At 40.6% G+C, this 22,285-nt stretch overlaps 1 protein-coding gene across 1 annotated transcript; it reads right to left on the minus strand.

Annotated features, from left to right (window-relative positions):
* Positions 1 to 1,813: 1,813 nt before the first annotated feature.
* Positions 1,814 to 21,843, minus strand: LOC4350560 (uncharacterized). The gene is made up of 2 exons (XM_066305876.1): positions 21,517 to 21,843; positions 1,814 to 3,339 (listed from the first exon to the last, which is right to left on the minus strand). Exons 1-2 carry the CDS (start codon positions 21,841 to 21,843, stop codon positions 1,972 to 1,974), a joined length of 1,695 nt encoding a protein of 564 aa, XP_066161973.1. The 3' UTR covers positions 1,814 to 1,971.
* Positions 21,844 to 22,285: the final 442 nt, after the last annotated feature.

The following is a 22,285-nucleotide window of genomic DNA, read 5'->3' on the forward strand; positions in this document are numbered from 1 at the left end:
TGACCGAGTTATGGTATTTTACGGCTGACGTCCAACGAGATTGAATCTGATCAGGGTTCTCTTGGGCCCCATTCTGATGTGTATATCCAACCCTACGGCAATTGTAGATGTTAGATGGAAACATCAAAGAAAATCTTAACAGACTCTTTGATCTTACCAAAGGGGTCGTAGAAATTCCTCCATGAGTACGATTCCTTTAGGCCTTGTTCGGTTAATCCCTGTGAGGGAGGGATTGGATGTGATTTATTCCATACCTATTGTGGTGCGGAATTATGATTGGAGGTGATTTATTCCACACCTATTATGATGTGGAATTATTCCCCCTCGATCCCTTCCAATCCTCTTCAATCCAATCTAAACCGAACAAGGCCTTACGGTGTTGAAAACAACACGGGCAGACTCATAGTCACGGCGGAACCAAGCGATGTAATCTCCACTGGATTCCAGTAACACACGAGCAGGCGAAACCCCTGCAGACCACAAGAATGGATCGTAGATAAACCCCATCCAATTCCATCTCACCACGGATATGACGGCCGCTGCCGCCCGGTCGCCCAGGCGCCGCCAAAAGCAAAACCCTAACATAATATCCTTGATATTGTTCAGACGATTGTCGCTTAATTCAATCTGAGAAATAAAATGTTTTTAGACCAATATTACTGAAGAGCACAAAAAAAACCCTACGCACGAGAAAAGTAAATAATCAACGCGAAAAGTCCAAGAAAAACATCTCCCCCCGGTTATTCTAGCTAGATGGTCCGTAGTGAGAATTTACTACATCCGTCCCGAATATAAGAGGTTTTTGAGTTGGGTACACTTACTAGAAAAATAAGTATAATTAAATAGAGAGATATTGTGATTGGTTGAGAAGTGGAGATAGGTGGAAAAAATGAATGGCGAAGGGTTGTGATTGGTTGAGAAGTGAATATTGGTGAAGTTATTATACTATTTTGGGATAAATTCTGAGTGATATAAGTTATATTTTGGAACAAATGGAGTAAATTTATACCATATGAAATATGTTTACATATGTACCCAGATACATATAGTAAGGCCATGGTCCTGATGTACATGCATTGATATGATGTACGAATTAACCTACAAGACACCGTGACTTCACGATTTTAGTAGTAGGAAATGACACGAATTGACTTTTTGGGTAAAAACACTCCCAAAAGTTAGATATTTGCTGGTGGACACCGCACCCATTAAAATAATAATTTACGGTTGAAAAGGAGAGAGAAATCGTATAAAATATCAAAAATGCCCTTAGGCCCACATGTCAACTCTCCTCTCTGTCTTCTCTCTATCCCCTCCTCTTCTCTCTCTCATCTCAAATGTCAGCGACGATGGTGACAGGCGAGGTCCGCTGGCTGCGGGAGGCTAGGGCGGAGCGGCCGCAGCGACATGCAGGCGAGGGCGAGGTCCGGCAGCGATGACGGCAGAAGGCAAGGGCGCAGCGGCCACGGCGCCCGACCAGCGGCGCCGGCCGGACAACAAGCGAGGTCCGGCAGTGGCAACTGCGTATGGAGGAGCGGTGGCGTGGCTGGACGGTGACGGCTACGGCGTGCGGAGGCCTGACGGCAATCGCGGAGTGTAGAGGAGGGCTGGCACGCAGAGTGAGGAGGCCTCTAGCGTTGTCGCCGCGGCCGCTCCGCCTTAGCCCTCCCGCCGTCGCCAGATCTTGCCTGCCGTCATCATCGCTAACATGTCAGATGAGAGAGAAGAGAAGGAGGGGATATAGAGAAGAGAGATAGGAGAGCTGACATATGGGCCCAAGGGCATTTTTGACATTTTACACGATTTCTCTCTCCTCTTCAATCGGAAATTATTATTTTAATGGGTACGGTGCCCACTGCAAATATCTAACTTTTGAGGTGTTTTCACCCAAAAGTCTCTTTTTGCCATATCCAACAGCTAAAACCACGAAGTTATGGTGTACTGTAGCAAAAATAACCAATTCGCAATCCCTTAAACGAAAACAGCTACAATCTCGCTCCGGCTCCCGGGAACCACCACGGCTATTACGCAAAAAGCCAAGGCGAGTAGTGCGAGAATGACGCTCATCCGAGTCCACAGTAGTTCCACCTTCCTACGCACCAATGTCGACGCCCCTCGCATCTCCACCTTAATCACCATCCGACACAGGTACGTGACGATGCTGCCGACCAAGAGCCACACGAAGCATTTGAACAGCCAGCTCAGGTGTGCCGCCTCCTTGCCGCCGGCGTAGGTTGAGTACGCCGCCATTAGCATTCCCAGAGCTGACGGGTGGTATAGCGCCACGAAGAAATTGGTGACGCCGCCGCCGCCTTCTTGGTCGACACCGGCGCCATTGGCATCGTCGTCGTCCTGCAACACCGCCGCCGCCAGGAAATCCACACGGAAGCAGACGGCGGCGAACGCGAGGTTGGCGAAGGCGATGAGGACGGCCCACCCGTGCAGTATCTCCTGCGCCGCGAGGACGCACGCCAGGGCGAGGAACAGCAGCGCCGCGTAGGCGAGCACGCGCGCGTGCACGTTGACGAAACGGTCTCTTAGCCCTCGGCCCCTCGGCTCCACCACCCATGGCGGCACCGCGGTGATGAGCGCCGTGGCGAGCCCCAGGGCACCGCTGTAGAGCATCAACTCCTCGGGCATCCTGTGCCCGGCGCCGGCGGGAGGCCAGGTGCTCGCGGACGCCTTGACGTAGCCTACGATAGCACCAGACAGCCCCGCGAACACGAACGACGCGACATCCGAGGACATCGCCGACAACCGTGTGAGCGTGGCGTTATGCCTGCTGAAGTACATCGCCGCCTTGATGTGGCCGCATCCATGGCTCCGTCGTCGCTCTCCGCCAGCTGCAGAAGATCCGTTCCCGTCCAGGTTCATCTGTTGCCAGAAGAGAAAGGCGAGAAACCCAAGGACCAGGAGCAGCAAGGTGACGACGACCAGCACGTAGTAGAGCGACGCGTCGAGGAGCAAGAGTGACGCGGACGCCGCGAGCGTCATCAAGGCCGTCGAGACGTAGGCGGCGGTGCACATCCTCTCCACGTTGACGTAGATGTCCCGCGGGTGGTCGTCGTCGTCGTCGGAGGTGGCTGTGCCGGCGGCGGGGAGGTCGGCCACCATCCCCGCACACAGCACGTTCATCAGCAGTGGCACGGCGTGGAGCCAGACGGTGGTGGTGCCCCACGCTCGCAGGCCGGCGTGGTTGGAGCGGGATATGAAGATTTTCCCGAGGAGCGAGGGGAGTATAACCGCGTTTCTCCCCACCGTCGCCTTTTGGAAGAATGCCTTGAGCCTCTCCGCTACCTCCTTCACATGCCCTGCTCTTGTGACCCCTTCGACAGGACGCTGCACGTACCATTGCCCAGTAGTAATAAAAAATTAAACAACCTATAATTGATTGTGATGACATCAATTTTAAGAAATTAATTAATTAAACTCAAGTGGATCCAAATTCCTGGCTGGGTATGATTGTATGTACGAATGCATGCAGCAGAAACAGTACAGGTGAAACAAATATTCATCAATACTCGTATTAATGTTTGAAACACACGCACGATGTTTTACTTGTGGCTAGTCCAGACGTCAATACAAAGTAATAACAAGCTGCTGCTATTTAGGATAAGTTCACTACGAAGCATGTATTCTGCTGAGTAATTATTTTACTCGTGGACTGATAAGGCTAGTAACCTATAGGTGGAAAGGAGAAAAAAAAAGAAACGGGGGAACAGAATGCCAACGAAAAATAAAAAGATAGGGGGAGGGATGTGGTTTTTCTTTTTGGAAGAGGGTGGTGGGTAGGGAGCGTGGGAGGGGGGGGGGGGGGTAATGTGAGCGAAAAAGTTAATGGGCGGCTAGTCGCGCGCACCCTTGCCCGCGCGACCGCGCGCAACTGGACACGTGTCGCGCGCGGAGAGGGGGCAGCGGATGGCGCGCCGCGCTGAAGGAACAGAGAAGTGATTTTTCCCTTTTTTTTGTTTTTTCCGTTTCTCTTCTGTTTCTGGTTTTTTTCCTTTTTTTAGATGTACGTATTGCAAAGTTTGTATTCGCATGTATACCAAGTTTGTATTCATACGTATACAAACTTTGTATTCGTATTGTTCTCTCGGTTTTTAATATGTACATATACAAAGTTTATATATGCGTATGCAAAGTTTGTATACGCGTATGCAAAGTTTGTATATATGTATATTTTTTATACGACGATTTTTTGGTACACATAAAAATTATACTTTATATACATACGTATAAACTTTATATTATTAATACAAAACTTATACGTATATATAAAATAATATAAAGTTTATACGTGTGTGTATGTATATGGAAAATCAAATGTGAACCTAAGTTCATATACACCAACAATCTACACTATTGATGGGTCTTGAGATTCGTGCTAGTGAAATGTACCATGCCGTGACAAAATGATGGTTTACTGTATAGGGGAGAGATGGGGAAGGTACACAATGCACTGGCACATTTTGATTTATTCCCTAATTTCCCTTTTCTAGTAGTATGCGACAGCGCAAGCATTCATTGATTCAAAGCAAATTTCTATCCTGTACAGGTACGGATAAACATTAGTATTTTTTTATCTCTCTTCACTTTATAGCTGAGTGATATATATATATTTAGATTTGTTGAACATATTCATACTGATATATCATATATCTTTGTTTCTATGAAATATAAAATTTGCAGATGATTTCTTAATGACATTTCTCGAAATAGCATTTAGAAAATGATTTATATATCTAAATAAATGTGCAAATGGTTTCCTAAAGTTCATACTAATGGCATTTCTCTGAAAATGAAACTTGCAAATGACACATCTCTAAATAGCATTCAGAAAATAATTTATATCTAAACCCATAACTTGCATAACATTTCAAAGACTGATACCAAATAAATTGACTAGACAACCATGAGAAAAGAAATATGTGCAAATGCAAAATAAAGGGAACACAAAATCCACCCATAGAAAGATAATACAGCCGTTCGGGGGGGGGGGGGGGGAGGGGGGGATGGAAATACATTATTCTTGAATAAAATATCAATTTTACACATATCATCTCATAATATGTGGTGTTGAATCTACATCATATATTTTTCAGAAATATAATATATATTTTTATCAACATATTAAATAAACGTAGGTCATAACTTAAAAAAAAAGGAAAACCACAAATATTGAACTAATAACAACTAATCTGTTCATGAATAAAAAAAATTATTTGTTCGAACTACTGTAGTACTACTTGAGGGGCATTTTGGACCACAAAAATTACAACATATACCATCCCTTGCAGCCACCATGAAGGGAATTAGGTGCACGTGTCAAACTATCCAGGTGCATTTGCACCTTGGTTCATAGTATCCAGCTCCTATATACACATAGTAGTACTGCTGTTGTAGTAGTAGTACTAGTACTGTACCACGCACGGCGGACCCCTCCGACAGTGGAGGCGCGGGATCCGGTGGGCGGCAGCTAACCCCTGCACGGCTTCTGGCTCCCCTCCCCTTCCTTTCCTCCCCTCCCAGATCCGGCGGAGGGGAGGGGCGTCGCCGGCGGTGCGACCGGAGGGGAGGGTGGCGTCCGCGGCAGGGGGAAGGCATGGGGGCGGCGGATCCGGCGACGGTGACGGGAGCGGGTAGCGCGGGTCCGGCGACAGCGGCGGGAGCGGGTGGCGATGGCGACAGCGCAGGAGCGGGCGGCGGATCCGGCGACGGCGATTGGAGCAAGCGGCGACGGTGACGACGGCAGCGATGGCTACGGTTAGGTTTCTTTTTTGGATTTTTAATTTTTGCGTGCGGGCGACATAACTACCCCGTGCGTGAAAATTTGATTTTTACGTGCGGTACACCACCAGCATGTAAAAATAGCGATTTTTTAAGACACTTAGGTGCATACGGTTTGCCCACCTGCACAGGAAAACCTTTTTTTTTCACGGAATAATCCTTTCGTAGTAGTGTTTATGACAAATGTATAACTTATCCTTTTTTTAAACCTATTTTAAATAGGCATACGTTTACGACGTATACCATTGATGAAAGCATAATCAAAAGGACTTAAAAAAAACTTTACTACATAAAAAATATAATTGCATTATTATTGTCTATCGTTCCTTCAACTACGTCCATTTGATAGCATTTTGATACTTTCTACCTAACATTTGTTTGCACATACAAATACCCTTCCTGCAATTATAATTTATCACCACTTAAAAATGCCTTGATTATCTAGTTTAATTTTTGCTAATTTGATACGTACGAGATTTGTTTATCCTCAAATCCTAGAATTTTTATTTTCTTCAATTACAAACACAAAGTGACTCTACTTACATTATTGTACAAGGGAAGTTCCGTTGGTGACGAAAGCATCCTGGAAAACATTCTGTTTAGAGCAGAAAATACCGAGGCCATTCCTTCTGACATCATAAAAAAATTCATAAGCCAGCAGAAGACAATATTTACATTTATTATTGAATTCGTATATAGGGCATGTTTAGTTTGCGAAAAGAAAATTTTGGGTGTCACATCGGATGTTTGACCGGATATCGGAAGGGGTTTTCGGATACGAAAGATAAACTAATTTTATAACTCGCTTGGAAACCGCGAGACGAGTCTTTTGAGCCTAGTTAATCCGTCATTAGCACACGTGTGTTACTGTAGCACTTAATTATAGCTAATCATGTACTAATTAGACTCAAAAAATTCGTCTCGCGATTTCCCTCTAACCGTGCAATTAGTTTTTTAATCTATATTTAATGCTCCTTGCATGTGTCCAAAGATTCTATGTGATTTTTTTGGGGTAAAATTTTGGGTAACTAAACCAGGACATAGTGTCATTCCAGAGATCCATTGAATGTTCTTTTTACAATTTTTGTTAGATAGTTCATCTCTATCTAACACAATGGCTGTACATCAAGAACAATTTCATTATTTTTCAGGAAAAAATATATGATATATACTTCTAAAAAAATATTATTCATTTCACAAGGATATCGTTGGAGAAATTGAATGACATGGATATAATTAATATCATAAAATACTATCGAGTTGGCTAGATGAAATGCTTTGCTGCAAACAACGTGTACTATTCTAAAAAAACTTTTGTGCAGGCTGCGCATAAGCTGTTTACACAGGTATGTATCTTCTGATCCACCTCTAGCCGGCCGGTACAAATCAGGTGTGTTTGCAGGCGCATCAAGAACCGTTCTTCTAGTAGTGGTGCATTCAAGTTACAAGATGCCATTACACAAAGAATGTTTAGATTCTGTGCTATATATGTGTGGTACTTAATTGGTGCATGCTGGAAAATAAGGGGAAAAATCAGCTGGTGCTGCTCCCATTTGGTTTAGGGGTTGGATGATGTGATTATCGTAGACAAGCTTCCCAAGCTCCTAAATGATATGATTTCTTTGATTCCTCTGGTAATTAACCTTCTTCATCAGCATTTGTAAGAAAGCTTTTTAATTTAAACTAGCTACTTTCCACTTTGTAACATTTAATTCATTTATATCTTCTCATCTGTCAGAATAATCCGTCATGCACCCACCATCTATTTAGAATGGGAAACGAAGGTTTTGTTACCAAAAGCATAGGCATAAATATAATTAGTTTGGTATAGGACATTTTCATGCTGGTGCATGCACATATCTCACAACGTATAAAAATACAAGCGCCTTCATTTTGAATACAACACTTCAGTTCTTGAATACTTATATCAGAAAATACAAGCATGTGAATTTATTGTGAAGATTATAATATATATATCTATCTATCTCCAGTTCTTGGGATGATCTGGAACAGATTCAATGAATACAAGCATAGAAAATATAATTTGAAATAAAATGTGACCTTTAGCTCAATGAGGATGCAACAAGCTAAGAAATGCAAAGAGGGAAGAGGATGGTTATAGTACTACTAACCTTTCGCCCCAGTAGCTAGCTAGCGTACTGTAGGCTTTACTACTCCCTCCGCTCCTATATATACAAAAACTTTAGGAAGAGATCGATAGGGTTAATTTATATCACAATTTAGATCGATGGCCGAGAGCATCTCAGACACACACACACACACACACACACACACACACACACACACACACACACACACACACACACACACACACACACACACACACACACATATATATATATATATATATATATATATATATATATATATATATATATATATATATATATATATATATATATATAACTGAGATTTGCTGTCCATTCTATATGTTTTCTAAGTGCCATCTGCCCACATGGGCATCCTTTGCTATATATCCACCTACACAGTACATTTTACTTTAGATAATGATGCATTTACAGTACCCTAAGCCTGGTGATCAATGAAAATTTCTAACATGCATGGTACCATTATATTGCCGATTTGTTCTCATGTCTCCTCACTAGCACTAGAGTTAAATATTGCTCCAGCATTTCATGAGCAACTGAAATACATTTCATGAGCTACTGAATACATCAATAAACCCAAGTTAACAAAAACATTGATATTCGTAAATTATCTGCATAGTAATATCAAGAAAAAAAATATATATTGCTTTTTATGTAATGAGGGACACGTGGAATTTTGTTTGAACCTTTTTAGTTTTTAATTTTAAAAGTAAACCATTTAAAACTTTAATTTTAAAGCTTATTTTCAAGAACTGAATCTTCTGACCATGTCAACCAAATTGGCATAGCAAAACTATGTACACTCTGCCATGCCGGTCTAAGCTAGCACAACAGTGTTATTTGGCCACGCCAATCAGACTGGCGTAGCAATGTTGTTTGGTGCCACAACTCTAGTTGGCGCGGCGGGACAAAATTGTCATGCCTATGTGTGGCGTGTCAGTGCTATTTTGCCATGTCGACGTCAGATGGACTGGTGTAGTCAAAAGGTATAGATCATGAAAATAAGTTTTAGAAGGGTTTATTTTTAATACTAAAAATTAAAAGGTTCAAGATGGCTTTATTTTTAATACTAAAAATAAAAAGGTTCAAAAAAATTAAAAAATGGGACGCTCTTATTGAATGATCTCCTCGAGCGTGGATTGAAAAACTCAAATCTCATAAGCCAACTCCACTCATATAAAAATGGCTCAGGTAGACTTAAGCAGTTAATGAGTCGGATTGAGTTTGAACTTTTGCTCGTTTGCTTAACGAGGCAGATCGAGCTAGCTTGCTCACGAGTTAGGGCAACCACAATGTATGAAAAAGGTGATCTTAAGGCAATGATTGTACTTGTAAAGTGAGCCATATATATTGTGGAAAGTAGCATTACCTTAGGGTGCACCTTATGCTTAAGTTCTACCACAAGCAAAAAGAAAATATTTTTTCTCTCTCATCCACTTCATGAACAAGAGATGAAACAATTATTTTTACATTCTATGTGGGCCCTCTTGTGGCTAAATTCTAACAATAGCATTGTGAGTATGGCTATAACAATGGCTCACTATTCATAGGGCCCACCTTAAGGTTACACTACACCACAAACATTGAGGATGCCCTTAGTCTCTTAGCTCTTTCAGCTCGTGATACATTAAAATACAAGTGCATCATCCATATCATGTATATACGTAGACAGTAAACTTACAACTGTATACCGTATCACAATTTTATGAGTCATAATGCATAGTTTGTTAATCATAGTCCATGGTCATATTGCTCACAAATCATACTAGATGCATAATTTAAATGTTGAAATCGTTCAATAAGTTTAACAAGCTAACTCGAACTTGTTAGCGAGTCGAGTCTAGCTCCATTTTTAACTTCTTATGCCTTGTTTAGTTGGAAAAAATTTTTAGGTTTGGTTGTCACATCGGATATACGGACACATATTTGAAGTAGTATTAAACATAGTCTAATAACAAAACAAATTACAGATTCCGCCAGGAAATTGTGAGACGAATTTATTAAGCATAATTAATCTGTCATTAATAAATATTTACTGTAGCACCACATTGTCAAATCATCGCGCAATCAGAATTAAAAGATTCGTCTCGCAATTTACACGCAATCTGTATAATTGGTTTTTTCCTACATTTAATATTTATGTATATGTCCAAACATTCGATATGATAGTGTGAAAATTTTTATTTTAGAAACTAAACATGGCCTTATTTATGTTAACGAGTCAAAGTCGAGCTAGCTCAGAGTTTTTAAGTTGAGTTGGCTCGTCAGACAATCTGTGCATCATTAAAATATCGGATTACTCTCGTCCTTTTACGCCAAATGGAGCTAGCGCAAGGGAGCCGTAGGAGGTGATGACAGAAAGTGTGCGTATGCACTTCTGAGTGGACGTGTGTGGCCTCCAAGCCAATTGTGAGAGAGAAAGAGAGGCGCGTGCAGCCGACACAATTTTTTTTCATTTATGTGGGTGGATTAATTAGTAAATATTGTGTTATTGCCACCGATATATTTTTATTATCAACTCTAATTATGTTGTTTTTATATATTCAACTCTGATAATTTATAAAATATTCCTCGTATTATGTGCAATTACTGCATCTCTCCGTATTTGATAATTTATATATCTTCCTCACTATTTTCTTTTAGTTAATCATTTGACAATATATAATACCCTTGTACAATGGGCAATTATTGCGTATGTCGATATCAATTGTACTAACATTTTTTAAGTTAGATAAAGTCACAGGAGCAAGTTTAGTTTAATAGTAGAGGTAGTTGTTACCTTTATTTTTTTTTTCATGTCACCTCTTGTTAACTAAAAGATAGTATTACCTCCAAAACACTCGCATGAATTTATTTTTATTTTCGTTTGCTCCCAAATAAACTCTCTTCTCTGTTCCCTCTCTTGTAGATCGCGTAAATGTTGCCTCTTATGGATGCCAATCCTAATTGATCTCTCTCATCTATCCTAATTGGGGATACTTTGGTCGGTCGACCAGATTTCACAATAGTTTCGAATGTATTAAAAACTGGGACTAAAAATATCTTTAGTCCCGGTTTAAAAGCTCCAGGGTACTTTTCAATCTTTAGTACCGGTTGGTGTTACCAACCGGGACTAAAGATCTATTTGTAGTCACGGTTGATAACACCAACCGGAAAAAAAGATGGTCATACGCTTTACTCCCGGTTAGTAACACCAACTAGAACTAAAGATCTATTTATAGTCCCGGTTGGTAACACCAACCGAGAAAAAAGATCAGCATACGCGGAGAGGCGTGCGCTATCGGATCGAGGTATCTCCTCCTCTCTTTAACTCCTCTCCTCCTCTCCTCAACCTTATCTATTCCTCTCCTTATCCTCTCCCTCCTACCTCCCCTCTCCTCCCCACAGCATGTACTGCAGTGGCGGGGCGCCGAGGGCCGACCGGCATGGCAGCGGCTGGCGGCCTCGCGGCGGCGGGGCGCGGAGGGCGGCCGGCCGACGCGGCGAGGCGGCGTCCTGCGCCGGCGGTTTTTTTTCTTTCTTTTTTTTTGAGAACTTGTGATCCAGATATGAGATTGGTGTGTGATGTATTTGATTTGTGTGTGATGTGAATATGTGATGAATTTTGTAAAAGTTGTGATGTAATTTTTTTAAGATTTTGTGATGTATTTGAGATGATCGATTTGTGGATTTGGAGGCAATGTGAGGATGATTGATTTGGGATTTTGGGGACGGGATGGAGTGAAATCAATATATTAAAAACAATGAAGAAAAGAAAAGAATAAAGAAGCAACCGGATCTAGCCTCTTTAGTCCCGGTTGGTAATAATAACCGGGACTAAAAATGTATTTTTACTCCTGGTTATTTCACCCAGGACTAAAAATAGTGATCTTTAGTCCCGGATTCATAGTCCCGGTTGAAAAACCGGGACTATACGGGGGATACGAACTGGAAGTAAAAACCACTTCTCCAGCAGTGAACTAATCCCTCTATCATGGAGATTGGAAAACACATTAACTAATAACCACTACAGGAGAACCCCACATCTCTCCCGGTTCGCAACCACCTTTACTCCCGGGTAGCGAACCGGGAGAAGGAATCCGGGACTAAAGATCGCAGTCTTTAGTCCCGGTTCAGATACCCGGGAGAAAAGATTCATCTTTAGTCACGGTTGGTAACACCAACCGGGACTAAAGATGACTGAGCCACGTCCCGATTGATCCCCTTTTATTTTTTTTTTCATTTTTAATTTGCTACCGACTGAGTTAATCCCTGTATTTTTCTACCAAATCGGGTGAGATGCATATCCCCAAATCAAACCCCGAATCAAGTAACATCCCAAATCAAACCCCGAATCACGTAACATCCCAAATCATTCACCTCACAAATCCTAAGTTACATATACATATAAATCAAATACATCACAAATTCTTAAATAAATTACACACCAAATAAAAACATCACAGATCCATGCAATGAATCACAAATCAGAAAAAAAAAAAGAAAACGGGAGGACGCCGGCCGCCGCCTGCGTGCGCGGTCCCGGCCGCCGCCGCTGCTGGCCGCTTGCCTACGCTCGCCCGCGTCGGCGGCCGCCTGGCCCACCGCTCGCCGCTCACCCGCGCCGGCCCCCACCGCGCGCCCGCCGCAGGCCGCCTGCCCGCGTCGGCCGCCGTCCGGCCCGCCGCTCGCCCGCGCTGGCCGCCGCTTGGCTCGCCGCGCGCCCGCCGCAGGCCGCTCGCCCCTCGCCCGCGCCGAGGGAGGAGGGGGAGTAGAGGAGAGGAGGAGGAAGGGGAGAAGGGGAGGAGGAGAGAGGAGGAGAGGAGGATGAGATTGGATCTGAGGGGAGGAGAGATTGAGGGGACTTAACGGATCTTATCTAGGACTCAGCCGACCAGAGATGGGAGATAAATATTTACTCCCGGTTGGTAACTCCAACCGGGACTAAAGATAAATCTTTACTCCCGGTTGGTAGTACCAACCGGGACTAAAGATCTAAGTGATCTTTATTCCCGGTTGATAGTACCAACCGGGACTAAAGTGGTAATCTTTAGTCTCGGTTGGTATTATCAACCGGGACTAAAGATCCTTGGCCCCCTGCCAGGTTTCTGACAGGGGATGAACCGGGAACCGAGAGTGAAGATCAATTTTTTTTTGTAACTGGGACTAAAAATAATCTTTAGTCACGGTTCTTATTAGAATCGGGACTATTGTGGAAATCACTCGACCCTCTAAAGATCATTTCTCCAGTAGTGAACGTATACTTAGTTAAGTATTAGTCTATTTTTTAAAAAAATTAATATGCTTTTTTAGAAAAACTTATATATATATTTTTAAAAAACACATCGTTTAGCATTTTTTGAAGCGTGCGCACAAAAATAAGATAGGTGAGTTGAGAAAGGAGGGGAAAATAAAACAGCCCTTAGCATTTCCGTTCCTAAAGGGAAAAGACGAAGTTGGCCCTCTGAGTGCAGCTTAAATATTAATTCCTGGCCGGACGATGACCCGCGTTATACGGGTCTGAGGCCCATGAGCTTGTAGATAGTGTAACCGCTGCCATACAAGACTCTGATGACGATGATACACACACATGAAATATTTAGGGACGGAGGAAGTACGATCTTTCGAAGACGTACTTATGTATAAATTTATACATGGCAGATTTACTATACAGAAATCACTATAACGTGTGGTTTGGCTGCAAAATTCACTGTCTGTCTACTGTCTAGAGAGAGAATCTGGCCCCTAGTAGTAGAGATATTAAACACTGTCTGAAGATAAACCGGCTGATGGTTTTTGTATTTCAGGAAAATTAAGGAAAGCTGTATAGGTCAGTCGCCGTCGTGTACATGTTCTCCGTTCACATGCTGATAGGCTGTTGGGAATACAGATCAGGGTTAGTACTTGTAATTTGTTTAATACCAGTTGGAGCTACGTACTCACGAACGTACATAGAAACCGCGGCATCTCCGCTGCTGCCATGCATATCGGTTTTCTTTATCTAAGCTCCATAATTGACGACGACGAGGGACTATAGGCTTGATTATTTCGTAGTCAGTGTTGGTCAATAGTGTCATGCGTGCTGCAGTGTAACTGCTCCTGAAAAATATATAAATAGATCGATCCAGTTCTGTATTCCGGCAGTAAACAAAAAAGCTAACCTCCAATTTTCGCGAGGAATCAAGCAATATATATATTTCGGACCAACTGCATCATGTGCAATATATCAAACTGAACGACTGTGCATATACTACTATATCATATACTATATATGTATGCATGGTTGGAATAGGCATACGTTGGCCGCCTTCTATGGACGAGCTAGCGTTTTGATCTGTATACTAAATACACATGCATCTACATACGTACGCATAAACACTACTACAAAACACCTCATATGTACCGACTAACAAGTGTTAACTTATTTAAAACCAGGACGTATTATCGTTTCCCACATCTATAGAGAAATAATATAGATAAAAATCAACACCTATAGTATAGTATAGGTACCTTTTTTTAAAAAAAAATTAGAACCTATATTTATATTATAGGTGTCGGTTCTAGATAAAAACCAAACTTATCATACTTTGGGCCTATAGAATAAAAAATATAAGCCTTTACAAAATTCTAATTGGGCCTACTTGTCCTACATTAGATGAAAAAAATATATAAAAGCTAAATAAAACTACTTGCCACGATATCGCTTAGCAACCGTCCTATTAAATGTTGTTGTCTCCGCTGACTTCGCTTCAATGGAGAAAGGTAAGATGGAAATAGGGAGTGTGCCGAGAAAACCCACATTATCCTCTATTTCTAAGAGAATAGTTGCGTCGTGGGAGCTGAGGAGGCGCAGTGTGGTAGTGGAAGACATGACCAGCTTCCGGTTGTTCGTCTTCTAAGGAAGTGATCGGAGAGTCCTCACGCGAAAACCGATATAAGTGGATGTAGTTGAAGACTTGAAATATTGGTGCAGGAAGATGAAACGACATCAACACACGTAAACAATTAAGAGCACACTTCTCGAAAAAGTATTTTATGGGTGACGCGTTATAGATGGCTGCCAGTAAAAATCTATATTTCTTTCAACCGGTGTCTCAAGGCGCACATCTTGTGACTACATGTGGCTTATTAACTAAGCCGTTCTAGTAAATTAAAACAATTTTTGTGGGCAACAGCTGTCAGTGGCCGCACGTGGTATTCTATTTATACTTACAGCTATTTAACCCCCTACCCTGATAACATTAAGGAGGTGTTATGCATTTTTATCCATATGTGAAATTAAGAGTGATGTGTCTAAAAAAAATTATAGTGCTACGAGCAACTACTTTCAGAAACATGGAGAAAAAATTTGTGATAAAAATCCAGTGATTTAATATCTCACACCACTAATCATCTCATTTAATAAGAGACATTTAAGTCATTTTTCTGCCCCTTTTGAATAATACAGTTGTATTCTCAACTCTTGTGAATGCTACCGTCCCAAACATATATATCTCTACTATTATAAAAGTTAAAAGTTAAAGATGTTTTTGTTGGTATTTTGATACGTCATCTGTATTTGAGTATTTGAGTCAGTTCTTAAGTTCGTTCGTTTTTGGAAATACAGATCAGTGTTTGAGTCGGATTTTAAGTTCGTTTGTTTTTGGAAATATAAAAGGAGTCGTATAAGAAATCTCTTGAAAAAAAAATAAGTGGGACTCCTAATTGCAGCTCATGATTTTTCTAAAAAAGTATCCAAGCGAAATCACACAGCGAATTTTATTCTAACTAAACCATATAACAACAATAAGATTAAAATAATATCCACCCGTTGCAACGCACGGGGATTTTTCTAGTAATGTAAAATTTGTAAAAAAAATATTTCTAGCAAGGTGGACCTAATTAATTAATCTGGATATTAATGTTCGGTGGGTTTTAACTTTCCTTTGAATTTGTGCATGGTTGTTGGCTGAATAATAAAATACCGAATCACCACATTAAATCTGTTCATGCATATTTTTGGTAGAAATAATACTAGGAGTGATGTTCAATCATCATAAATAACATTAAATAGAGGTATGATAGTGTGTTAAATGCTAATATGTCTAAAATTTGGTCGAGAAACATTTTTTTTTACCGGAGGCAGAACAATTAATTCAGAGTGAGTGTCTACGATATCGATGCTTGCCGCCTAGCTGAAGGGCGCCAGCTAGTCGCGTGTTCATATATTGACAGGGGTGCGGGAACGCAGATTAGGCTTAATTTTTATAATCGATATACCAACTGGAGCTCGGCATCTTCTAGCTGCTTCAGTTTCCTTAATTAAGCTCCATAATTTCTCCTAGTCAGTCAGTCGATCAGTCAGTCAGTCAGTCTTACGCGGTGCATTCTGCAGCGTAACTGCTTCTGAAAGTTTATATTAGATCCACCTACCCGGTTCAGGATTCCGACAGTAAAACAAAAGCAAAACAATTTTGGACCAACTGAGTAATTAATCGATCAGATAAATTATATTTGATGCGCAAACATTGACTCCTTCGATTCACGAGCGTCTAGAGTGTGTAGTATATGAACTCTTTGCTCATAGTATATAAGCAAACATTGTGCAGCGTCGACCATCTATGACAAAAATACTAGTACATAAATACACAAAACACACAACACTAAAGATACCAGAAATACTAAAACCGATACCTACAAAGCTTTTCTCAACCAAGGCGCGTGTCCGCGGGATGCCATTGATTAGCTAGAACCGACAACTTTGTGGAAAGGTAGGTGTGGGTTCTAAATAAAAGGCGGAACCTACAGCATTAGTGGTTTGGTAGCATATGATCGTTTGTGATAAAATTTATGATTCACCATATGATTTTGATTAATTGAGAATAATTTGAGGCTCAGACACCATGTTTTTGTGCTGCCCTTTTTGATCATTTCTCGAATCGTAAAGGTGACGGTTTCTAAACCAGCACCCCATCACCTTTTTCGTTGAAGTCAAAAAGATAAAAAGCTATGCCCTTCCTCATTGTATATATACATTTTCATGTTTAGTGTTAGCTCACAGTGGTGGTTGTTTTTATCGACAAGCACACTACAGACCACATACGCTTAAATACCACGCGCACACCTCATATGTACGAACATATTTTCGAGAGACTGTGCTGCTATATCTTCAGACAAACAAAATCAATGTTGATGCCTCACCGTTCATCGGACACATCTCTTCAAGAGTGTGGGCTGCTATATCTTGAGATATACAAAGTCAGATATATGAATGCATCTTTTCGAGAGACTAACCTGTTATATCTTGATATAAACAACGTCATCATATATGTCTTGTTGTTCACACTTATCACTAGAATAGTAATTAGTCAAAAATACAAGCATCCTATGAAATTTAGAACTTGTCAGGGGATAACTCTCGCTTGGATCAAATGTGATGTTTCCGACATGGCTAACAACCAGAACAAGTCTAGGACATCGTGCAATCACTACACCACAAACGATGTCGTACCAACCGTGACACGTGATTGATGATCTTTGTAATGCAAATGAGAGAACACTGCAAGAACAAGATAAGATGCAATCTAAATATTACGAATAGGTAATTAAGCGCAAAATATAGTTATGATTGAAGTGGTAGATCTAACTGACCCGGCAAATCAACATTCCAACTATTGGGGACTCTGAATCTATAATCGCCGACTAATCGAGCGAGGAGCTTGGTAAACTCAGTTGTTCTAGAGGGTTTATATAGGCTTTTATAGAGGTAGAGCTAGGGTTTGTGCTGATTTGTGAACAATGTTACAAATTACTTTATTGGATAAAGAAATAACCCAAATAAAAGTTATAGATCTCGATGAATTATACCACTTTGTTATTGATGACTTTTTCTGTTGAAATCATTTAGTACTTGTAATTGTTGTTTGAAGTTGTCATAATTTAAAATTCAAATTCAAACTGTTCAAACAAAGTCATATAGAAAAATGACCAAAACAAAAGTTGTAGATATTGATGAGTTATACAACTTTCTTGGTGATGACTTTTTCAGTTGAAATCATTTAGTATTTAAAAATGTTGTTTGAAGTTGTCATAATTAATTTGAAATTCAAATTTTATATAGGTCATTCAAACTCAGATGGAGAAATAACCAAAATAAAATAGGTAGATCTCAATAAGTTATACAACTTTGTTTTGCATAATTTTTTCACATAATTTCATTTAGTATGATAAAACTCGATTCGAAGTTTTAATATTTTGAAATTAATTGAAAGCAGGGAGGCAAAATGGACTTCTCGGTGAGGGAGAGCAAAAGAGTTGGCCCATAACAGGCCTTGTTTCATTCCATCTATGTTTAACCTCTTTTTTTATTTTATTTTATTGTACCATTGTGAAGTAATACACAAAAAAGTCATACTAATGAACTTATGTGAAAAAATTGTCAAAAACAAAGTTATATAACTTATTGGGATCTACCAATTTTATTTTGATTATTTATCCATCTGAGTTTGATTGACCTATATAGTATTTGAATTTCAAATTATGACAACTTCAAATAATATTTTCAAATACTAAATGATTTCAACTAAAAAAGTCATCAACAACAAAGTTGTATAACTCATCAATATCTACAACTTTTGTTTTTGTCATTTTAATATATGATTGATTCAATAATTTGAATTTGAATTTCAAATTATGACAATTTCAAACAACATTATCGAATACTAAATGATTTCAACTGAAAAAGTAGTCAACAGCAAAGTTGTATAACTCATCAATATCTATAACTTTTATTTTGGTCATTTCTTCATCCGACAAAGTGATAGTAACATTGTTCACAAAATTTACATAACTCTTATATGGTATTATAACCTATAAGTGAGATATATAAATTTTATGAACAATGTTACTATCACTTTGTCCGATAAAGAAAAGACCAAAATAAAAGTTATAGATATTGATGAGTTATACAACTTTGTTGTTGATGACTTTTTCAGTTGAAATCATTTAATATTTAAAAATGTTGTTTGAAGTTGTCATAATTTGAAATTCAAATTCAAATTATTGAAACAAAGTCATATGACAAAATGACCAAAGCAAAAGTTGTAGATCTTGATAAGTTATTCAACTTTGTTGTTGATAATTTTTTCATTTAAAATTATTTACTACCCGAGAAATTATTTGAATTGAGAGGAAGGAGGCAAAATGGACTTCTCGGTGAGGGAAGAACAAAAGGGCTAAGTCGGCGGTCCGAAGAGGGAGGAGAGGAAGGGGAAGCCGGCCCGAGGAGGGAGAGAGAGGCTGTGGGCTGAGGGAGGGAGAGAGTAACACTTGGGCCGAAAAAGGCCCAAGGACAGAGAGATGGATTTTAAATTGTTTTCTATTTATTTTAATAGGTTAAATAAACTTTATGGTTTTAAAATTAGTTATTGAGCTCCGAAAATTCATGGAAATTTTTAAATAATAATTTAGACCATGTATAATGTTACAAAAATATTTTCGGCAATTATTTTTAAAGAAAAATTTTAGTTTCCTCATTAATTCACTTGATTAAATTACCTTAACTTTTAATATATTTTTGTAGAAATGCATTATATAAATTTGTGACGTTTGCTTTTTTGCCCCTTGTGACAAATTAATATTCGTCACAATGTCCCATTGAAATACTTTATGACGATTTCCAGTTGGTATTAACGATGAACACCTTTTTTCGTCACTAAGCCACCCCATCTCATACTAATCGTCATAAAATGGAATGTGCTAATGACGAATAGCTCTGATGTCACGAGGAATTCGTCACAGAAGGTCATATTTCTTGTAGTGATGTGCTGATTCGTGGAGGTGGAGGGAGACATTTCTGAGATGGGCCTAGTCTATTACAAGGCCTAAGACCCAAGTTCGGTGTGTGTGTCCACTCAATTGTTTAGAGAAGAAATTATTTGCTAGATTTGAATTGCATTGTTCTTTTCGTTTAGTTTTTCATGTTATTGGCATTTGTGATAATAAAAAGTAGTATAACGTGTATAGGGTCTATATTTGTTCAAATTTGAAAATACCTCATTTTCATGATGAGCTATATTGTCTAGAGGACTGCAGGCATAAAAATAATTCTCTATCTACTTCCTCTAGTTGTTTAAATGAGTTTAGTGTTGGTTTGTAAAAAGTGGAGTGTTATGGTTTGTTGAGTGTAAAAATTTCAGAATCCAACCATATGATCATTAGAAGCCTACCTTACCCAATGTTGTGATACATAAAGATAAGTTCATTAGGTTTAATGACAAGGTGAAACCAAGGACAGTTCCCAATTAAGAAGGGGAAGATGATGAGGACGTTAGTTCAGATATAACCATGCTTTTGTTACACATCAAAAAGCTAAAGGTGCATATATTCTATATTAGATTTACTAATTATATGTTTAAACAAATGCTATTGCACCATGAGTTTTTTATCTTTTCGTTTGTAGAAATACTTCGCAATGGACGATCAACGCGTGACGGGAATTGGACACGGACGACGTGCCAAAGTTTTGACAAAACACATATTCAATTTTTATAATAATAGAGATCAAGCCATTTTGGGTTGAACTCTTAGACATAGATTCCAGTGGTTTGATCTATTTACATTTTGGAGTGATCCTAAGGATCTGCTGAAGCAAATTTAAAGATAGATTCGACGAATAAGTGTATCGAGCCTAACCATTCCTATCCTAAGATCCACTCATGTTGTTTCTTGCACCACAATTGTTCTTATTAATACAGGAGAATCTGCTGCATATGTTCACATAGACATTTTCCTATGGTTACAATTTGTTTATGTGATGCTTGCCTGCGTTCCGCCTGTCATGTTTACATGGATTCTGCGTGTCTGTTGCTTACCTCATATCAGTTGTACGATCATGAATACTAGTGTATAAAGTAACGTATTTGTGCGACTATGACTATCCTACTATGAAGATAAATCTATTAATTGGAATGTTTAATTTATAATACACTGGTGGATAAACCATCTTTGGTCGGTCGACCAAATTCCACGATAGTCCCGATTCCATTAAAAACAGGGTCTAAAAACGAATTTTAGTCCCGGTTAAAAAATCTTTAGTCCCGGTTCATCCCATGTCAGAGGCATATTAGGGGCCGAGGATCTTTAGTCCCGGTTGATACTACCAACCACTAGTGAAGAAACGCTTTGTAGTCTTGGTTGGTAACCCTTTGTAGTACCGGTTTTCCAACCTGGATTATGAATCCGGGACTAAAGATCGCAATCTTTAGTCCCAGTTCAAATAACCGGGACTAAAGATCGATTTAATATGGTCCCGGTTGTTATTACCAACCGGGACTAAAAAGTTTTGGTTTTCTTTTCTTTTCCTTTCTTCCGGTTGGCCTTTTCCATTTTTTATTGTTCTTTAGCTTTCACTCGTGGATCGAATGAATAAAATCAACAGCAAAGCCTAAATCATAGATCGAATGAATAAAATCAAACAACAAAGCATCCGTATTCTTTACACTTGTTCACATCTACAACATCTTCATAACAATGAGCATTCATCATAGAGAACAGAGAAAGGAAAAAAAGTTCACATCTACAACAACATCTAACAACATCTTCAGCATTCATCAGATAGCACAGAGAAGAGAAGAAAAACAGAAGTTCTCCGCCTGCCGCCGCCTCCCGACCGGCGCCGGCCGCCCCCGACGCAGCCGGCCGCCGCCTCCCGCCCGACGCAGCCGGCCGCCGCCTTCCTCTCGCCGCCCTGCACCGGGCTGCCGGCGGCAGCCTCCATCCCCGCCGCCCTCCCGAGCGGCACCAGCCGCCCTCCCGAGCGGCACCAGCCGCCCTTGATGTAGCCGGCCACCACCTCCCGCCTGACGCAGCCGGCCGCCGCCGCCTCCATCTCGCCGCCCCGCGCCGGGCCACCGGCGGCGGCCTCCATCCCGTCGCCCCGCCCGGGGCCGCCGCGGCCGGCCTCCATCTCGCCGCCCTGCCGGAGGGGAAGTGAGGGGAGGAGGGGGAGGAGACAGAGGAGAGGGGAGGAGATGGGGTGAGAGAAGAAGGAAGAGAAGGATGGAGGAGAGGAGGAGAGAAGAAGATAAGATGGAGAGGATGGCTGGATGGGAGAGGAGATAAGGATGGAATAGAGGCTTTGTTTTACCGGTTGTTTAACAACCGGGACTAAAAATCTAATCTTTAGTCCCGGTTGGTGTTACCAACCGGGACTAATGATACTAAAGATTGGATTTTTAGTCCCAGTTGGTGTAGATCCCGGGAGGGCCTGACAGCCCCTGACAACATATGAAGCGGGATTAAAGATGATCTTTACCAACCGGGACTAAAGATCAAATATGCCTGCTGTAGCCACCAACCGGGACTAAACTTTAGTCCCAGTTTTTAGTGGAACCGGGACTATTGTGGAT

This window comes from Oryza sativa, chromosome 11 (assembly GCF_034140825.1).
Source record: "Oryza sativa Japonica Group chromosome 11, ASM3414082v1".
NCBI lineage: Eukaryota > Viridiplantae > Streptophyta > Magnoliopsida > Poales > Poaceae > Oryza > Oryza sativa.

What these genes read in the sequence shown, in the direction of transcription:
- LOC4350560 (XM_066305876.1), bottom strand. Translation starts at nt 21,843, where the DNA reads ATGGAGGCCGGCCGCGGCGGCCCCGGGCGGGGCGACGGGATGGAGGCC. An exon ending in GCGGCAGGCGGAGAACTTCT is followed by an intron (nt 3,340 to 21,516) that starts GTTTTTCTTCTC and finishes TGGTACGTGCAG; the next exon opens with CGTCCTGTCGAAGGGGTCAC.